General features: G+C 39.3%; 2 protein-coding genes across 2 annotated transcripts in view; both read left to right on the forward strand.

Annotated features, from left to right (window-relative positions):
• Window positions 1-1419: 1419 nt before the first annotated feature.
• LOC148361512 (cytochrome P450 3A40-like) lies at window positions 1420-13618 on the forward strand. The gene is made up of 13 exons (XM_088343148.1): window positions 1420-1550; window positions 3013-3106; window positions 4087-4139; window positions 4223-4322; window positions 4440-4553; window positions 7764-7852; window positions 7911-8059; window positions 8730-8857; window positions 8929-9001; window positions 9289-9449; window positions 10443-10669; window positions 13036-13198; window positions 13476-13618. Exons 1-13 carry the CDS (start codon window positions 1486-1488, stop codon window positions 13551-13553), a joined length of 1494 nt encoding a protein of 497 aa, XP_088199274.1. The 5' UTR covers window positions 1420-1485; the 3' UTR covers window positions 13554-13618.
• A 5202-nt stretch (window positions 13619-18820) lies between these two features.
• The window catches only part of foxk1 (forkhead box K1), a 34947-nt gene continuing 32249 nt past the window's right edge, over window positions 18821-21518 (forward strand). Inside the window, exon 1 of the mRNA XM_088342213.1 lies at window positions 18821-19404. Within this exon, the coding sequence (XP_088198339.1) occupies window positions 18959-19404 (446 nt within the window). The 5' untranslated portion in view covers window positions 18821-18958. The remainder of the gene's footprint in view (window positions 19405-21518) is intronic.

Below are 21518 nucleotides of genomic sequence, written 5' to 3' on the forward strand. Positions count from 1 at the left end.
TGCGGGGTTTGCATGTTTTCCACGAGCTTGTGAGGGTTTCCCTCCCACATTCCAAAAACATGCATGTCAGGTTAATTGGCAGGTCCAAATTCTCCCGAGGTGGCTATATATATATATATATATATATATATATATATATATATATATATATATATATATATATATATATATATATATATATATATATATATGTATATATATATATATATATATATATATATATATATATATATATATATATATATATATATATATATATGTCAATTGTTAAGGAAAACAACTATATTACAAATGCAGCGTTTACCGAATTGTTCGAATTAGTTATCTGACTCCATTAACCAAACACAAACTTTATTTTCCTAACAATGCATGCTCGTTTCTTAATTTTAGGGAAAAATATTGACAAGAGACGGACATTTTTACACAGGGGCGGATTTATTTTCTTAAAGTATTTAGCTAAGTGAATTTCATCGAATTTTGCCGAATTATTGTCGAATTAGTCTAATTAGTCTTCGTCGAGTCTCCCATCTCTCATCTCTGCTCCCGTCTCTCTTCTTCCATCTTCCGTCTTCCGTCTTTTTGACACTTCGGGGCATCGGGCACCCCCCATGGGCGGGCCAGGAACTCCCCCCGTGGCAGACTCCTCACATGGCCTCCACCTAGTCGCCAGCTCGTCTGGACCGGTCAAAACATTCCCGCGCGCTTCCACGTCATCAGGACTCCGTTCTCCAGACCTCGCCTACCACCTGTGTCAAAAAATCTGGTATTAACAGAACTAAACAAAACATTCGCATTCGGAACGGCGCGACCCGATATTAAGCCTCTGTGAAAAATCTTCATTGCATTCAATAACTGTAATGTGTATTATATTAAATCCCTTATAGTCAAATAAATAAAATAAAAAAAACCTTCACTATGTTATATGAGTGTAAATGCATGTATGTAGCCTGTATATTTGTATGTATGCCGGTGTAAATATATATGTGTATGTATGCATATGTGTGTGTATATATATATGTATGTATACATATAATTATTTTCATTTTGTAAAGGGGTGAGAGCTAATAAGCTTCTGCTCACTCCTTTCTGAATATGTATTTTGTTTGCTCTTCCTTTTGTTTATGTAGCTTCCTCATTTGTTTTTCTATCTTAAGCTTTTTTGTTTTGAGAAATTGTTTGACAATAATCAGGAAGCCTTGCAGTAGTTGTAATGCATATTCAGAAGAAATGACAACAAATGTATGGTGTTGAAAAATATGTGAAAAGTCAATCGTTTGTCACCCACCCACATGCACAATCGCAAAGACACCGGTAACTGTGGTCATATTCATTGTAATTATGTCAATCATTGACTAAAGTGCCAACTGATTGGTTCAACTTCCACAATTCACAAAACACAAACACACACAGACACACAAGGCTGAGTTAAAAGATCGCCCGTGCTTTAGCCAACCGCTCACCTGCAGCCAGACCACAACAAACAAGATGGATTTGTTGTTTTCAGCCACAACGTGGACTCTCCTGGCTCTCCTCGTCACTCTCATCGTCCTGTGAGTAACATATACGCAACTAAATGTATATAATTTGGGGAAAGAATGGCAAAATGTTTATAGTCAGGGTCGGGAACCTTTTTGACTCAAAAGAGCCGTAGTAGCAAAATATTTTGATTTTTTTGGGGGGAAGAGAGCCTTACAGAATTCTGCCAAATCTGACAAAAGCGAATTTTTCAGCACATTTCAAATCACTATGTGACATTTGATGATTTAATAAAATGGATGAATTATTTAAGCATGTGTCCCATATCAAAAAATACAAATCCTGTCTCCCTCCAATTTACTTAAGATCGTTGAGGCTCATTTTGACCTTCATTTTTTGAAATCATGGTTTAAAAACAAGGTGCAAGCAGAGTTATTTTGTTAAATTGTCACAAAAAAAGGCAATCGAAAAGATTACGGATGTGTTTCCCTTTATGAAATGAAATGAAATTATGTGGATTTATATAGCGCTTTTCAAGCCAATGAAGACTTCCCAAAGCGCTTTACATTTACCCATTCACCCACATTCACACACCAATAGCACCGTGCAGCCATGCAAGGCGCCAACGTGCCTATTGGGGGCATTTAGGGTTCAGTGTCTTACCCAAGGACACTTCAATATGTAAAACGGAGGAGCAGGGATTCGAACTGCGATCTCTTGATCCCAAGACGAGCGCACTACCTCCTGAGTTAGTAAAGTGGGAGCAAATGGGAGAGAAGGGAGTGGTGGTATTTGTGTAGGGATCCAACCAACCCCTACTACTCACCCAATCATTTTACTTTCTGTGCCTGACTGGCAGATTTGGGTGTTTGAACTTTGTTCTGTGGGTTTTTATCATTGAGTGTCCCACCAGTGAACATTTCTTTATCATCCATCCATTATCTGCACTTCTCATCTTCACTCTGGTCGCAGGGGTGCTAGAGCACATTGCCAGCTATTTTTGGGCAGGGGACACCCTGAACTGGTTGCCAGCCAGTCGCAGGGCACACAGAGACAGACAACTCACTTGCTCATTCACACCTAGGGACAATTTCGACCGGCCAAAAGTACCTGACATATATGTTTATAGAATGTGGGAGGAAACCAGGGAGCCCAGAAGAAAACCACGCAAGCATGGGGAGAACATGCAAACTCCGCACAGGAAGGCTGGTAGCTGGATTTGAACCCATGACCTCAAAACTGTGCCTCGGACACTCTAACCAGTCATCCACCGTGTCGCCTGATCCCTTCTTTGGTCAAACGAAAAAACTTGTTTTTAACATTAAAAAAAATAATACAAAAACTGTTGTACGTTGTACGTCAAATGATCAAAAATTGTTTACAATATATGGGAAAAATATAGAAGTTTTCAGGTATACAGACAGGTATTATACGTGTGTGCCCCCCCCCCCCCCCCCCCATTGGCTTTTGCAACGATTTATTGCTGTTTGGTTTTGTCACCTGTCAATTCCATCAGTTTTGTCATTGTTCTTTTAGCTATGGCTACTGGCCTTACAACACTTTTAAGAAACTAGGCATCCCAGGGCCCAGGCCGGTTTTGTTCTTCGGAAACATGCTCAACTACCGGAAGGTGCGTACAAAGTCTCTGTTGAAATGTTTGTTTAAGCTGCATTGAACTTTATAAAATCAGACATTTCCTTCCATTTCCATTATGTATTTCTAAAACAAACCCTGTGGTCACTTGGTTCTCTTTCGAAGGAATGAGACATAACCCCTTAAATTGTATTCACTTTTTTATCTTAAAAGGAGAAAACTTTGGCATTTTCAAAACAACTACTTTTCAGTATGTAACATTTTTAATCACAAAACATGAATGATTCTTTAACAATAACAAATAAAAAAGACAACACTTGGTACAAAAAGTATAACTTTTTTTACCTTAAAGCAGACATGGGACCAAGTCACACATGTGCAAGTCTCAAGTAAGTCTCAAGTCTTCACCTTCAAGTCCCAAGTAAGTCCCAAGTATTTTTTTCTTGGGCAAGTCAAGTCACAAGTCAAGTCCCGAGTCTTAGATTGCCAAGTCCAAGTCAAGTCACAAGTCATAAAAACAGCGACTCGAGTCGACTCGAGTCCAAGTCACTAAGTCTCAAGTCCCCATGTCTGCCTTAAAGTGACCCGACCACACTTTTTTTCTTCACATTTTTTGCCCCGCCTTCTACAGTTGTTTTGGGGTTTTGGATACCTGTAGCAACAAGGAGGCTAATAATTATGTTTGCTCTCTCTCGTTGAGGCTTATGTTATGTGGAATAAATGTAAATTTCTCAACCTATGAGTGTTTAAAATGTATTTACAAATGATAGCTCATGCAATTTTTCTTGTTGTTTAAATCAAAATCGTTTTCTTTTAATAAATTGAGTTTTTTTACTACTAGATGGTGCTAAATAATACATAATGCACTATTAGATTTATTTGGAGGCCGTGCGGGCAGTTTGAAGCACCAATCGAGCCATTGTGAAACCCCATGTATTTCAATATATTTATTTACAATTACTGAATATTTTTTTAGTAGTTTTAAGTTTTTTTTGTCTTGTGCTCTTCTGCATCCAGGGTTTCATTCACTTTGACATGGATTGCCACAAGAAATACGGCAAAGTATGGGGGTGCGTGCATATGTTGTTACACATTCTTTTTTTCTTCCTTGTCCCCTTCATCTCAGTGTTATTCCTGTTCTAAACATTTTTAGGATCTTTGATGGCCGTCAGCCTGCTTTATGCATCATGGACCCTTCCATCATCAAGACCGTGCTCATCAAGGAGTGTTACTCGCTTTTCACCAACCGTAGAGTAAAAGCGCACAAAAATCTAAACAAAAGAAATATTTAAGAACACGAATTAATGGTTTCTTGAGCCATGGCAATCATGGAAGACGTGCTGAGCCTTTCCAATGTGAACTCTATGCAGAACTTCCGTCTGAACGGCCCGCTCTACGATGCCGTCAGTATCGCCGAGGACGAAAACTGGAAAAGAATCCGAAGCATCCTGTCGCCCTCATTCACCTCCGGACGACTAAAAGAGGCAAATCACATGCACCTATAAACACATTTGACATGATAACATTAAAAGCATATATATTTGCCTCTTAAAATAGGCAGTTATTGAAAATCCCCAAAGATGGAAATGAACACCTTTGACAAAAGGTCATTTTCATTAAATGTATCTCCCTTTTTTGGTAAAATTCTGAACTAACTTCCAGCCAAACAATTTTGGACTAACTTTTAAATATTGCCTGGTAAATTACATTTAAAAAATCAAAGTGGGTCATTATCTTTCAATATTTTTATATGTTAGGTCCAGGGGTGATTTTAGGTTCAGAGCTTTAGGTGCACCCAGTGTGTCTGGCTGGTTACATATTTTCTAAAATTTCAATTAAAGTGTTTTCGGATCATTCAACACTGTTCAGGAGGGTTACTTCCCATTTGTGAACATCACGTTACACTTTGTGCTGGGCAACAACTAAGGTAGGCTGATTATTGTTGCATTCTATTCAATGCAGCTAAAATGAGGACTAATATCTGTTATGATAACAAAGTCCTGGTATTAAGTGGTCAAATAGTTGTTCACAATAACCACTGTATAACATACTCTCATCATAATAGACCAAAGCCCCTGAAGACTTTACGCTATACTGCAGGTGACCAGGGTTGGGTAGGGTTACTTTAACTGGATTACTTTCAATTACAGTGGAACCTCGGTTCTCGACCATAATCCGTTCCAGAACCCTGTTCGAAAACCGATTTGTTCGATCACCGAAAATCGTTTTTCCCATTAAAAGTAATGTACAATCGTTTGAATCCGTTCCAACACCCTGAATGTTTACCATGAACGTAAACATGAAGCTAACCCAGGCTAATGGTACGTTCGCGTTAACGTAATCTTCCGTACGAAAGATTATGCTAACATGAACGTGTACAACTAAGACTATCAGGTTGTTTACACGTCATTTAGCACTTGGGTCTCCACAAAAAGTGGTGAGCGGTTAAAGGATAAAGAAAATAATTATGAATAGGACTTCTTACCTTTGTGGTGCTCAGCAGAAACCATGCTGTATGTATAGCAAGGTCGGAAACTCGCACACCTTCTTCATATTTTGCTATTATTTCTTTCTTAAATGCAATAGTTGTACGCACTACCCTTCTTTTTTCACCTGTAGCAACTTTGCTGCTTGCACCGACCTTCTTCGGAGGCATAATTAGGGGCTAAAACACTCCGTTCACCGATATTTAAAGCGAAAAGAAGTGCGAGATCAAAGCCAGGAGAGAAAGCTTACCACGTGTTGTGAGTCATCATTTTATTCATATTTAGTTTCTTTTGTCTTTTATTACCATATTTGGTATTGGAGTAATCCAAAAGTATTTGAAAGTAACCAAGTTAAAGTAATCCTACCAAACCTTGCAGGTGACAATAGCCGAGCGAAAGAGGAACGGTGCAGGGAATCATCCTTCCATTATCTGCACTGCTTATCCTCAGTGGGGTCGCGGGGGTGCTGGAGCCCATGCCAGCTATCTTCGGGGAGTGGGCAGGGGACACCCTGAACTGGTTTCCAGCCAGTTGCAGGGCACACAGAGACAGACAAGTCACTTGCTCAATCACACCTTGGGACAATTTGGACCAGCTGTTTTTGGAATGTGGGAGAAAACCGCAGTGCCCGGAGGAAACCCACGCTAGCACGGGGAGAACATGCAAACTCCACACAGGAAGGTCCGATCTCATGACCGTGCTACCTTTGCAGGGAATCAAATCAACTGAAGTATTTCACCAAGTCTTGAACCTTAGAATAATTATTTCAATTATTTCCGATGTTACGTTCTTCACATTTTCGTTTTGTTTTATTTGTTTATCATCTATCTAGCATTTTTGATCATATTCAAGCATATTCTGTTCTTTTATCAAGGAAAAGATGATATTATATCTGCTGGTGAATTTGGTTGAGCACCCCAAAAAATGGGCTGGTTACGGCCATGGCTTGGACACATTTGTCCTAGCCCGTACTGACCATATTTTAGTGACCCACCGCATACACAATCATATTTATTTTATACTATGCGCAGCTTTTTGAAAAAAATCTATGGAGATGAAGATTAACTACTGTAAATTTAGGACTAGATTTGTGGGTCAAAACTTTGAAATATCATGAGTACGTTGTTAATATTGAATAAAGTACTGTCAAATCTCCCGTTTTGCTCCTGTTATGCGTAATATGAATAATATTGGCAAAAACATCAACTACTTTCGCTTAAAGGGCGTCAAAAATGCCAGATGTCTCCGCGGGGTTTTGTGTTTTGAGTGTATGTGTTGCAAAGAGCAGGCCGCCGTATTCCTTCGTGCTGCCACAAAAAAATTAAAATAAAGTAGAATAAGGCGCACCATATCCGACCGCAGTGTTTAAAATGTAGCAACAGCGTAGCGGCTTGTAATTCAGAATTTTTTGGTACATTTTTTTAGCACAGTACAAGAATTTCATTTGATTACTTTTATTATTTTAACTGTAAAATTCTCAACTAACGTTTCGCAGAAAATTCTAGCCTAACCTATGATTCTAAATGAATCCATATAAAAAAAATACTTGGGTTTGTGTTGACATTTTTTTTTTAAATTTGCTTGAGAAATTATATAGAAAAAACAAATTATCCCTTTTATTTGTCATTTTCTTCTGTTTGTCGTCCTGAGGATAAAAGCTTTGGACAATTTTATCCTAGGGTCTTAGCTTAAAATTTACGAATTAAGACAATCCTTACCAAAATTCAAATGTAATTCAAATCTAAACTCTTAAACCAAGTCTTGACCATCAAAAACAGACGTGGCATTGTCAACAATGGCCAAAATGTCCTCACTCTGTTCGTTAAAAACCTATTCTGGTACTCACAAGAAGACACAAACATTAACATCGTTGTTCAGATTTTCCAGTGAGGACATTTATAGACATAATGCATTTCCAGCCCCTTACACTCACCATAACCACCAGAACATATACCAAAACATTAACCCTTCACTCAACCCTGACCAAAATGTTATTGAAACGTAAACCAAGTCTAGAAGCTAAGAATCAGATCTCGCAATTAGAGGAGTGGCCAAAATGTCCTCATTTGCCTCCCCGAAACAATTCCTGTAGCTACTCACAAAGAAGCACGGACAAGGACTTGCACAGTCACATGGACACAATGTTTGCATGTGTGTGTATGCATGTAGAGTATATGCAAATCTATGTCCATGTGTGTGCCTGCACAGATGTTCGTCATAATGAAGGGTCACTCGGCCAACCTTCTGCGCAGCATGAAGAAGAAGGCAGACCTCGATGAGTCGCTGGAGCTTAAGGAGTAAGTGTGATGGTTTGTCTCGCCATCCGTCCATCACAAATGGCGCTGTGCTTGGCAGATTCTTCGGCCCTTACAGCATGGACGTTGTGACCAGCACGGCCTTTAGCGTGGACCTGGACTCCATTAATAATCCCTCTGATCCATTTGTCACCAACATCAAGAAGATGCTCAAGTTCGACTTGTTCAACCCACTCTTCCTCCTCATAGGTCATAAAATAAATTAACAAGAAAAATCTGTTTATAATATGACAACTATGGAAACGGATTAAGCAGCCTGGTCAAACGGATTAAGCAGCCTGGTCATTACCTCATGTGCCAGGTTTTGGTTGGCTCTTTATCGTGTTTTCTTGAAGGACAAAAAATTGCTCGCTAGACACTATAACTCTGAGGTTACCAACGTAGTGCCTTTTCGTCATGAAAATAGATCACCATTGATGGGTCATAGTTATTTTCTAGGAAATTTAACTTCAAAGTGGCATGAGAAATCGTCAACATTATCAGTGTTTGTAGACACACATAAATTGCACTGAACTGAGGCTGCAACAGATAAAGGCATAACACAGAAATATATGTCGGTCAATACCTTCACAAGTGTTTTTTTTCTTTCAACTATTTCCAAACATGACGTTGTGTTGTTTGAAATAAACGTGGCAAAATAAAAAAAACGTGCACAGTTATAGAAGAAAATTAATTAAATTTTCCACAAAGTACACAAATCTTTAAACATTAAAGAAATATATAATTTCGATGTTTTTCTCACCAGTGGCTGAACAGAAAATAGTGATAAAAACTATTCATTCGTATAGTCTTTCCCTAATATTTTACATACATTTGTGAATATAACATAATGCTCTTTGTTTTCTGGGGTGCATCACAGCTTTTTTCCCCGCTCTGGGTCCATTTTTTGAGAAGATGGAGTTCTCATTCTTCCCAACCTCTGTCTTTGACTTCTTTTATAACTCACTGCAGAAGATCAAGTCCAGCCGTAAAAGCACCGGACAAGGGGTAAGGAGAACGGTGGCAAAGTACGACGGTGTCCCGAGGCTGACAAAAAACTGTCTTAATTTCGTCCTCAGAGTCGTGTGGATTTCTTGCAGCTAATGATCGACTCCCAGAAGAATGACAACTCTGCCGAAGAACAGAAAAAAGGTGCCTTTTGATGAGTATTTATCAGAATTTTCACGTGTTTTATGTAAAAAAACATTTTATGCACAGCATTACTTTCAGCAATTAAAATGATCTGCATGGTTATGGAAATAAATGTTTTTGTATGGCTTGAGTAAGTAAAATCATGTAGATTGAATAAGAATGAGCTAAGAATTCACCCTAGTGAGATCTGGATTGTGAGAATTAAATAAATGAGAGGAGTCTTCTGCTCTGGAGTCATGAGTTTGCATTTTGACCACGTGGATTTTGTACGGATCCCATTTTACCAGGGCTGAGTGACCACGAGATCCTCTCTCAAGCTATGATTTTCATCTTTGCTGGCTACGAGACAAGCAGCAGCTCTCTCAGCTTCCTGGCACACAGCTTGGCCACCAACCCTCAAGTCATGAAAAAGCTGCAGGATGAAGTGGATGCTACGTTCCCTAACAAGGTGCAATTTGTAGTCAAGTAGTATGACTTTGTCAGAAACCCATTTGGGGTGGAGCTGAGCAAAGTGCAGAAACACAGGTTGGTATAGCAAACAGTTGTCTTTTGTTCGGACAGGGTTTGGTACACCAGAAATCAGGTAGGGAGGCGATAATCATGGTTCAGGATGCAGGATCAGTGTTCCGCTAAGTCCAAATAGCAAGGAAGACAGTCCAATAGTTTGTCAGGCAGTACTTGTGTTCTGGAAGGGCAGACAAGGGTTCAGTATACTGGACTGACAAAACGCTGAGAGAAGAGTGCCCTGGAACATGACATGAAAGACAACAAACTATCACAGAGCCAAGAAGACAGTGTTAAAATAGTGATATAGTGGAGTGATTATAGAAAGGACATCAAAACATGTTCCAACAGCTGTGAGAAGGAAACCAGCAACAGGAAGTGTGCAACGTGAGTGAAAGAACATACAGAGAAGCAAATGTTGGAATTACAAGAACATAACACTGCAATCTTCTGTAAAACCTTTTAATTTAGGGGAAATTGTGTTTTCAATGGGTAAAGAAAATAGTTTATAAAAAACAAGTCTGCTTAAAATAGACGCAGACACTGCTCTTTGGTGGCTTCACTTGGCATTGCATTTATTTTTCCTTGCCATTAACTGCAGCTGGCATTAGCTTGTATGGCATTGTCCTATGAAGCGCCAACAACCAAGGGGACAGATGCATATTACACCTAAACAGGGCACTAAGCAATGTGTAATACTGCAAGGATTATATATGACTTAGGGACATTTATTATGGGTCACAATTCAAAATCGTATATGTAAATCGCAAATATATTTTTGGTTCTGCAAATTACATGATTTACACCGGATTTTTTTCTTTTAAGGTAAGGGAGAAATTGGGGAATTAGCTTTGAAAGTCCTTAAAAATTGCTTGAATTTAGCCATGAAAAAAACGAACCCTAAACAATATGTATCGGATGTTTGTTCTTGGGGCAGGCTCCTGTGCAGTACCAGGAACTGATGGAGATGGAGTACTTGGACATGGTAATCAACGAGTCACTTCGCTTGTATCCAATCGTCCTACGTTTGGAGCGTGTGGCCAAGGCAAGCATTGAGGTCAACGGTGTGGTCATCCCTAAAGGCATGGCCATCGTGATTCCCACCTGGCCTCTGCACCGTGACCCAGATCTTTGGCCTGAACCTGAAAAGTTCAAACCTGAGAGGTAAAATTGGCATTTGCGACGAGTTGGCGTTAATACTATAAAAGCCAAGTGGCAAACTTTTGCAAGTCATGTATCACAACTGATTTCAGCATTCACACATATGTTGTTTTAATTTGGGGTGGGAATACGTATTTTATGTTTTCTATTTTCTTCTGCTTACTATTCTGACATGTATCTAAAGGTACATCCACGTAATCAAATTCAAACCATTCTAAATGTATTCTAAAAATTGTCGATTTCAGTGTTTGAAGTAACGTCTGCCCAGACGCCGGGGCGTGCATCATTTACGTCGGGCATACAAAATGTCTCTTCCTGGGTGGCCGACAACTTTTTCAAGAAAAAAAAAAAGATTTTATTTTCAAATCAAACGTTCGCTTTGTTCCACTTTTGAAATCTTTGTTCGGTTTGGAAATTTCGGAATTTCCGTTCGTTTAATAATTTGCATACTCGGCAGCCAAAGAGACACCTGTACAAAATAACTTAATGCTTCCGGACTTTCCCGAGCATTATAAGGTTGTGCCTTTGCATATCATTTTCCAAAGTAGACGCAACAGAGAACACAAGAAAAATGGATAAGTGGTTACGAATCAAGCCAAAACCTCAGCCCCAGAAGAAATATTCAAAAGTAGCTAACAAAATTTATGACGCTACAAAAGGTAAACGTACATTAAGAGCATCATGGAAAGAGTTAACGTGGCTTGTAGCAGACGACGCAACGCAAACATTGCATGAATGAAGATGAGTAAATACAGGTACATACTGATGGCAGATGGAAAACAGCGATGTCATATACATGCAATGAATGTTATAATGTAGATTTATAATAAACTTAATTTTAAAGTGTTTTTCTGTTATATATATTCTGATTATCAATCCTTAATACTTTGCAACAATGAGTTTTTGGCGATTAGTCGTCTTATTGTGTTTCAAGTTGTGAAAAACGGTGCAGGCAACTCTATGGCTGGGCAGGCAACTTTTCATACTTGTCTGCCCTGGAGTCATGAGTTTCAGACACTGACAATTTGCTGTTTATTTTCTAAACCCATGAAAAAGCCAAGTTTTTTTAAAATATTATCATAAATTAATCATAACCATAAATTCACCAATCTCATGGGAAATTCAAACTAACTGATTTACATGTATATGTAATAATTCACCGAGAAAAAGAAACATCTTTTCACAAAAAATTCAAGATTTTATACCTTGAAAACACAGGAATAAAAAACTTTTTTAGAATTCCTAATGTCGCGTCTGTTAAAATGGATGATTTTGAATCAAAACTCATCACATTCAACTATTTTTTTTCACCTTTGTAATGATTTCACCATGCCATTTTTTCATGTACATTAGTTTTCCTAAAAAATGAACAAATGTGTTTGGGTTAGAATATGGAATTATTATCTATGGAGGATAAAGACTAACATGTTATATTAAAACTGTAAGTTTAAGGTCTGTGAATTAAAAAAGAAATCCTATGAGAATTAGAACAAAAGTTTTTACTGAACAAAATTGTCATGATTACCGATGAGAATCACCTGTGCCCGCTCATATGGAGCCAACCGCTGCGGGCTCTGATTGGCTCCCTGTTCCTAGTTAAACCCAGTCCTGTCTATCCCCTGTTGTCAGTCCGTCTGCGAACCTCCGTGTATACAAGGCAAGCCTTTTTCGACCCTGACTCCCACCTGTCCCTCTTGCTCCCATTTGTCTCCGGCTACGACCTGTTTTGTTCCAGAATAAGTCTACTCTCCCATCCTGGCTTACGACTCGTTTCCGACCCCGACCACACCTTGCTCTCCCAGTCCCGTCCCCCGACCAGTTTTTCCATCCCTGACACCGGCATTGCTCGCTACGGAAGATCCACTTCCGTGTTCGGATCACAATCAGAGTACGAGAGCGACATGCTTCCCGCGTCCAGTGAACACCTCTTTCCTTCAATAAAACTTGTGGTAAAAGTTACGCAATTGGATCCTGTTTCCGTTCTGGTCCTGACAAAAAATAATTTTAGAGGAGAAAATACTAGCCAGAATCTCCCTCCTCCCAAAAAAGAAAAATGGTCTTCTAATGCAATTTACTCCCGAAATAAATTTCCTCAACGTTCGACAATAAGATGTATTCGTTCAGCATTTGTGGGATATAAGTTAGGCTGGAAAGTGTTTATACATTTTAGCCACTGGATATGTTGTGACAATTTTTGAAATAGTTTTCATCTTTGACAATAATTTTGAGTGGATTAATAGTCACACTTTTACCGCCAAACGATTTCTTTTTTTGTAAACATTTGTTTTTAGAAACTAATATAAAGCCAAACACAAGAGTTAATATCAGAAGATAATTTCCTCGCTGTTTTTTTTTTTTTTTAATTTCAGGTTCAGTAAGGACAATAAAGACTCCATTGACCCGTACGTGTATTTGCCGTTTGGCGCTGGCCCTCGCAACTGCATCGGGATGCGCTTTGCCATGGTTAGCATGAAGCTGGCCTTGGTGGAGATCCTGCAGCGTTACAACTTTTGCATGTGCGACGAGACCGAGGTGAGACTTTGTATCTGCTTCATCAGATTTTCCTTCTAAAGGCACAAAGAAAATAGAATACTGTACACATTGCACAGATACATAAACAGACTGCATTTCTTAAAACAATTAGGTCTGAATTATTATTCCCCAAAAAATGAGGGAAAAAGAATGAATAGCAAACTATTCAAACAAGACAAAAGTCTTAGAAATACTTGAATAAAGCTGTTTTTTTGTTTTGTTTAAAAAGGGAAGGTTGTGTGACCTGACACTATTTGTATGTGTTCATTTCCACCAGGTGCCCATTGAAATGGATGTGCAGGGCCTGCTGATGCCCAAGCGACCAATCAAACTGAAACTGGAGCCACGCTTGTGAGGCTCTACGAGCAAATCATGGAAAATGTTTTCTGCAAATTAAAGAATACGCTTGCAAACATTCAAGTCCTGATTATGGGGTTACTTTGTGAGGGGTAATTTCTAGGATGTCTATACCAGGCGTCACTAACCTTTTTCAAGCTAAGAGCTACTTTTTGATATTGATCAGTGAAAGGGGCAACCGTTTTGATAAACAGTACATTTCTACAAGTACAACTTATGCTATTACTATGTTGTTACTATTTTATTATCAGGTTGTAATTAATTAGTCAAGTCATGTTTATTTATACACCCCTAATCACAAGGAGACTCAAAGGGCTGCACACACCACAGATTATTGCAAACTATGGACTATTATTACACCATCCCGTGATCCAAAACCAACATGAGAGCAAGAAAAACTAAAAAAATCTCTGTATAAGGAAAATGACCAAACCTTGAGAAGGGGAGGCACATGAGGTAATGACCAGGCTGCAATTAACAAATGATAAAATGAAAAATAAATGAATTAAAGTATGATAAAAAATAGATTAAAAATAAAACAGATGACCAGGTTACAATGGATGTAGCATTGACAAACAATATTGTCAGCATGAAATATAGGTCCTTCATAAGCTATAGAGTACAGGTGTGTTTTAAGCCTGGATTTAAATCGTTCCAGGGGGCAGAGCATTCTACAGCACTGGGGCCCGGATGGAGAACGCTCTGGAACCTGCGGATTTCTTCGTGGCTCTTGGGATCACTAGTAGACCAGCATTTTCAGAGCGAAGGCGGAACAGAGGATGAAATTATATCTGAAAGATAGGAGGGAGCAAGTACATGCATGATTTTGTATAATACCAACAGAACCTTAAAATAACATCATAAGCTAAAAGGGAGCCGATGCACGTTAGCTAAAATCGGGGTAATGTGATCAAACGTTCTAGTCTTAGTTAAAGGTCTCGCTGCAGCATTTTGTACCAGATGCAGGCTCTCGATGCTGGACTTTGGGAGACCTGAAGGTAGGACATAACAGTATTTAAGTTAAAGGTGGGGTGTGTCATTGAATGTGTCCTTAACAAAGTTGAATGTTGAATATTTTCTCTATTAAATGGACAGTGTGTTAGATTTAGTGCCTCCTAGTGATACAACACATTTTCATTAAATAAAAAAAACATTGATTTGAATACAAGGGAAAAAAATCAGAGGTCAAGAAAAGTGTATTTCTTTTATACGGTGGAATCCCATCATAGGTCGCTGCCATGTTTGTCTGGCATCCTGCCGCCACGCTCTGCTGTGTGGCTCTAGCCCTCACTTGTATCAGACATAACAGTGCCATCTAGTGGTCATATATTACACAGAGTACTTTTAAATGTGTGTTAAAAATGCCTAACTGGGTTCAAAGAGCCCTTAAGCTTTTTTTTTCCACTGCGCCTATCTGCTTCTATCTTATATTTAACAAAGCTGTTCGAGGTGGAACACATTAGGCAGGAGGAATGGGAGTTGGGGGGAGTGCTGGAGGGGGGGCATCATGCACATCCCCAAGGGTTTTCTTGTTTCTATTTGTTAGTGAGGAATGAAAATGGTGAAAGTAAGAAACACCTGCTTCAAATAAGTCTAAACGCCACCACAAACCTCAAGAAGGCTGAAAAGGGGAGTTTATTCAAATGCATCTAAGAAATGCACATACTTGTACAAGCATCAAGAATGAGCTGGCACAGGCTGCAATATTGACACAAGCCAGGAGATGGCAGCAGTGAGCAAAATAGTTCCAAATTCCATACAGCTCCTTTAAGTCAACTACATACCTGTCAAATTATGTTTTTCCCATATATCATACATCTTTTGATCATAACGTACATCAATTTTTTTGCACAATAATTTTTTTAAGTTAGAAAACTTTATTTCGTTAGACCAATATCGTTTTACCCATCTCGGCTCTTATCCGTATATTCTCGGTCACTGCTCGCAAACGAGGTCACCGTAGATTTCTAATATTGTTGTGGTACACTAGAAAACCTTTGATCAAGCATTTATTTTCTGCGCGTATTGTTTACACAAATTATTTGTTTTGATTCTACATAGTCCGTCTTGCTGTGAGTAAATATGTGCTATGTTTAGTTTTTAAGATGTATTATTCCAACAATTAATAAGGTGAGCAATTAGTTGAGGTTGCCAGGTAGGCAATTACTAAAACATGTCAGATAGAAATCCAATTTACGAGAAACTCGCAAATCCAACCCTGGTGAGCTATTTTCAGAAACTGTCTGCAAGCTACTAAGGTGCTCTCAGGGGGGGTTACCTGGTGCCCGCAGACAACACGTTGGATATCCTATACATCGTCAATTTAAATCATATATAATCCGAAAATTATACCAGTGAAAATGCAATAATCCAGTTATAGAAATACATTATAGACCCCATAAAAGAACCGCATGAAGGTGTGCAATGCAGCAGCGTCCTCGCGTGGCAGTTTAGCGTTATGGTCCCAGATCCTGATCCCTGTAATTTTGTGCTCTATGTAGCCGCATTTTGTGACCATCTTGTTCTTTCCATGTTTATAAACACACGAGAGATAAGAAAAAGAAACATGGAGAGAAAAAAAAACGTTTGGGGCGGGAGCAAGCAGCTTTTTTGCACATGCCACATGTTGGGAGCCTTGTGATTGGACTATTGCCAAACATGTACACTTTCTCTTCTTCACAACTTTTGACTTGAACACATGTGTGGGGGGGGCATGAGCACCACCATGGTGACTTCTCTATTGTTATTACGCAGAACGCTTACTTCCTGTCATGTTGCGTCAGTGGGTGAAAGTTTTCTACTGTACCAGACTTTTGTTGTCCGTTCACATTTTTTCCTACTCGCATGCAATCGAACAAACATAGGCGCTTAAATTATGTCTGCATTTCAGATACTGCATTTAACTCCACAATCGAAATATAAACTGTATACCTGTCAACCTCAGTCAATTGTTCCACTTATTAATTATAGCAATTCAACCCCAGTGTGCAATATTTGACCACTAAATGGCACTGTTGTCCGATGCTGCTACGCTGTGCTCTGTGGCACTAGTTTTCGTTCGCCAGACACGAGACAAACATGGCGGTGACCTCTAAGGATGGATTCCACTATGTGAAATAAATACATTTTAAAAATAAAGATAAAAATTTATATTGGTATGATAGTTTGTGTATTTTTGCCTGGTATGCAAATCAGGGGTTTTGTTAACTGAATGAAAGTTTATGTACCACTAGGAGGCACTAAACATGACACAAATCAAATGTATTTGTGAAGCACTATTTAGATAGAGATAGAGATAAAATAGGATTATGGCAAGGCACAGACTAGCCATGTGAGGAAAGGGGACCTGAGAGAGGCTTATCCACACTGATAGAGATGGCAGCTGATGGCCTCTGGATTTTCATCCTTTGGGACACATCCCACCAGTGTGATACCACAAAATGAGGAAACACCGAAATACAAAAATAGAAAATAAAAATAAAAACAACTGCAGAACAACGTCCCTTTAATCAAATATAAATCTTACATACACAACACGGCACCTATGTACTCATAGCGAGACAAAGAGTAGAATAAAAACAAAAATAATTCTTGTTGGCGAGTTTTTCTTAAATTTACCATGTAAACAACACTTACAATTCTTTCAGCTTCTTTCCTAATTCTTTCCCCAGTTGCAGTAAATCAAATGTTGCTTTTTATATATAACATTATATTACAGCAAAAACAATTTGAAACAATGAAAAAAAAGCAATCAAAATACAGTGAAAACGTAAAAGTTGACAGGTATGTCAATGTTGAATGCTGTTTACATGAAATACATGATTGCACGAACGTATTCAGATGACCAAAAACATTAGAAATTAAACATTTGAATTGCAGGAAGTATAGATGCACAAGGTTCTCTGCTTAAATAGTTGAACCGCTTACCAGCCCCCGCGTTGGTGGGTAGATGGATAGTATTATGGGATATAAAATGAAAAATCAATTAGACATTTTTGCATGAAATTAACAAATTTGATTCTTCTTCTAATGCACTAAGATCATTTACCAAACTGAAATATAACAGAGGGAAGCTGCATAAAGGACAGTGAAAGCAGCCTAGCGCATCATTGCCTGCCCTCTCCCCTCCTTGATGGACATCTGCTCCAATCAGTGCTTTAGCAGCGCGCAACATATCAAGTACAGGATACATCCAGGTGCCCAGCTGTTTGACCTGCTGCCATTGGGAAGGTGCTGCAGGTGTATCAAAACAAAAACAAACAGAATAAGGAGCAGCTTCTTTCTGAAATCTCTTACCACCCGGAACTCCTATCTTCAACGTTCATCAGCACAATGTGCTGTACAACTGCCACTGTGAATGCACATAATCATTATACAACAATAATATATATTTTTAAACATTTCTATCCTTTTGCACATTTTGACCCTTTCAATTTTTTATTTTTGTACTTGCACTGAAAGGATAAGCCCTCGACTTTCGTTATACTTATATCAAGACAATAAAGGTAATTTATTCATTCATTCATTCTCTCAAATGTCTAACATACCGTATAAGGATACAGAACAATATCATATTGTAAAGTAAAAGTCAAGTCAAGTCAAGTTTATTTGTATAGCCCTTAATCACAAAGAGTCTCAAAGGGCTGCACAGGTTATTGCAAACCACAAACTATTATTAAGGACTTTTATTACACCATTCCCCGATCCAAAACCTACATGAGGGCAAGGAATAACTCAAAAACCTCAACATGAGGAAAATGAAAAAACCTTGAGAAGGGACCGCACATGTGGTAGTCCCCCTTCCAGGATGACCAGGCTGCAATGGTTGCAATAACAATAATACACAGATATTGTCAACAAAAAATATAGGTTAGTCATATGCTATAGAGTAGAAGTGTGTTTTAAGCTTAGATTTAAACATTTCCACTGAGGTTGCAGATCGGATCTCAGGGGGTAGAGCATTCCACAGCACCGGTGCCCGGATGGAGAACGCTCTCGAACCTGCGGAACTCTTCATGGCTCTTGAGATCACTTGTAGACCAGCGTTTTCAGAACGAAGGCTCCGGACCGGAACATAGGGGGAAATTAAATCTGAAAGCTTTGAGGGAGCAAGTCCATGCATGATTTTGTATAATACCAAGAGAACCTTAAAATACTTCATATATAATTGAAAGCATCGATTAATTTGAATCGTGTTGAATATTTCACTCGTTTTTACAGTCACCGCAAACTACCTGAAAGCAGCACCAGTCCAGTTCCAGCCAAAGCTCCATCCCGGTTCTTCTGAGCGCCCAGACACCATGTTGTTCCGTCAGCCCCAGCAAACAAGTGCTCCGGCCTCAAACTCTCACGTTGCTACTCTGAAGAGTCCGTTGAAGTGAGTTTGACCCCCAGCGAAACAACATGGCAGACTACCGGGAAGACACCGGAGCTCGGGCCCTGCTCGCCTTGCAATCGGCGCCGTGTAGCCCCGTGCGGGTGGCCGTCACTTCGCACGGCTTCCACCCGCAACCGTCGTTCTCATACCTCGGTCCGCCTCTGACGGGAGCCGTCGCCGGCATGCGACCAACTCGCCTGGCGTCTCCTCTCCCGCAGGCCCTGGCCAGACTCGAGGGCCGGGACTTTGAGTTTGTCATGCGGCAAAAGACGGTCACCATCGGCCGCAACTCGTCCCACGGCTCCGTGGACATTAACATGGGTCACTCGAGCTTCATTTCGCGGCGACACCTGCAGGTGTGCTACGAGGAAGAGAGCGGCGCATTCTCGCTTCGGTGCCTGGGCAAGAATGGCGTGTTCGTGGACGGAGTGTTCCAGCGGAGAGGGGCGCCGCCACTGCCGCTTCCACGACAGTGAGTGCCGCCTGTAGCTTTTTAGCACATTAACTTAGCATTCGGAACCCCTAAACTTGATTAATATACTTCAGTAAATTACATTTTACACGCGCGTTATATCACTTCTGCTGTCTTCACGCAAAATTGACCCACCACTGCAGTTAAAAACCCAGAAACAAATATTTAAATCATAACTTTTTTTAAACAAAACATATTATGTCTTTTTTCATAGACCCGTGGTCCCTACATTAGAAAAATAAATAAATTTGCTTTCGTTCACATTTCCATGTAAGCTGTATAAAAAAGGTACAAAAAAAAAGTCATTTTATATGAGGACAACGGCAGGGTTAAGCACGTTGAGGTTGTGAACTTTCTTACCTCTTATCTAATTCAAAACAAACGCCCGTTGCAAAGTTTGGTTGTTTGTGGATTTCTATTTAGGCATGGCACAAACATAACACACATTTATTAACAAATTAAGCAAACAAGTATTTGCTCAAAAACAGCCTTACAATATAATAGCACAATACCTAAACATGTGCCCAAAGGCTGAAGCTTTTAAGTGCCAACCCCTATTCAATGTTTTCCCTGGCAAGGAAGACATATTTTTAATCAAAACAGAACATTACCCACGAAGGAAAATTAAAAAACGAAGAATATACTTTTTAAAATTATAATAATATTGCTATGGACTCCTATAACATATAATAACCGATATAACTTCGATGTGTGATGGTTTTTTATTATACATGACATTTTTAAGGTCCTCGTCTAAATCGTTCCATAAATGAAAGCCTTTTCGGGTAGCACAATGGCTTTTCAGTTTTGAACACTTAACAACAATTTTAAACGTCTTTTCTTCATATCACATTTCACAATATTTCACTTTTGTTACTAGTTGATAAATCTACTGACATCAATTGTTGTTTCTAAGGAAGTGAATGAACTTTAGCTAAGCTAGCTACTTAGCTGAGCTTCTTAGTAGTAGCTACGCAAGATGCACTATTCCACACTTTATTTATTGATAACATGACATAATCATGACTCCATGTTCACGTATTATATTGTTTAAAACGTAAACCGGGTGCATTTTACTGTTAAATAATTCATAAAATCGTCAACGGCTTTCTTCGCAGTGTTAGGCGACGTGTGGCTGTTAATGTAAACAAACGCACCCCTGTGAAGTCTACAAAGGGGGTGCTTTGCTGGGGAGGTGCGTTTGTTCTTTAGTTGAAAGGCTTGTTTTGGGTAAAGTTTGTCGTGTTTTTTTGAGGGTTTGTGGAATACTTTGGTTGTAGCGACTATAAACAAATTCAGGGCGTTTGTTGTCTTGTGGCTGTCAATCAAGTTGCTGGACGCAAGAGGGCCGACGGGGTGGAACTCAGAAGAGGTGGGGAGGGGCGGGGCTGGACTCTGATTGGCCGTTTGCAAGGGTTTAGGTAGTTGATCCCGGAAGTCGAGTGTGGAATGACAAGAAGCACATGGAATAAACACAAGACCAGCAAGTCCACGTTGAGTCGCTCGTTTCAGCATTTTATTCTTATTTTGGGGTCTTTTACATCAAACAAAATTGTGAATGTGTTTAATTGCTGTTAAAAGCGTTGATAAACATGGTTCAAACCTCATATTGTTGGAATATGATATAATGAAATTGTGAATGTGTTTAATTGCTGTTAAAAGTGTCAATACACTCAAACCAAAAAACATGTTTACCCTGGAAAGCAATGTCAAGTCAAGTCAAGTCATTTTTATTTGTATAGCCCTAAATCACGAAGAGTCTCAAAGGGCTTCACAGATTATTATACTATATTACACAGACTATTTTTCAGCCGACGAGAAGAGTAGGTTATTCATATGCTATGGAGTAGAAGTGAGTTTTAAGTTTAGATTTAAACATTTCCACTGAGGTTGCAGATCGGATCTCAGGGGGAAGAGCATTCCACAGCACCGGTGCCCGGATGGAGAACGAACCAGCAGAACACTTCTTTGCTCTTGGGATCACCAGAAGACCGGCACTCTCAGATCGTAGGCTTCGGACCAGGACGTAGGGGCAAATCAGATCTGAAAGATAAGAGGGAGCAAGTCCATGTATGATTTATTACAATACTAAGAGAACCTTGAAATCACATCTA

This window comes from Urocampus carinirostris, chromosome 8 (assembly GCF_059441175.1).
Source record: "Urocampus carinirostris isolate Australia breed hairy pipefish chromosome 8, RoL_Ucar_1.0, whole genome shotgun sequence".
Taxonomy (NCBI): domain Eukaryota; kingdom Metazoa; phylum Chordata; class Actinopteri; order Syngnathiformes; family Syngnathidae; genus Urocampus; species Urocampus carinirostris.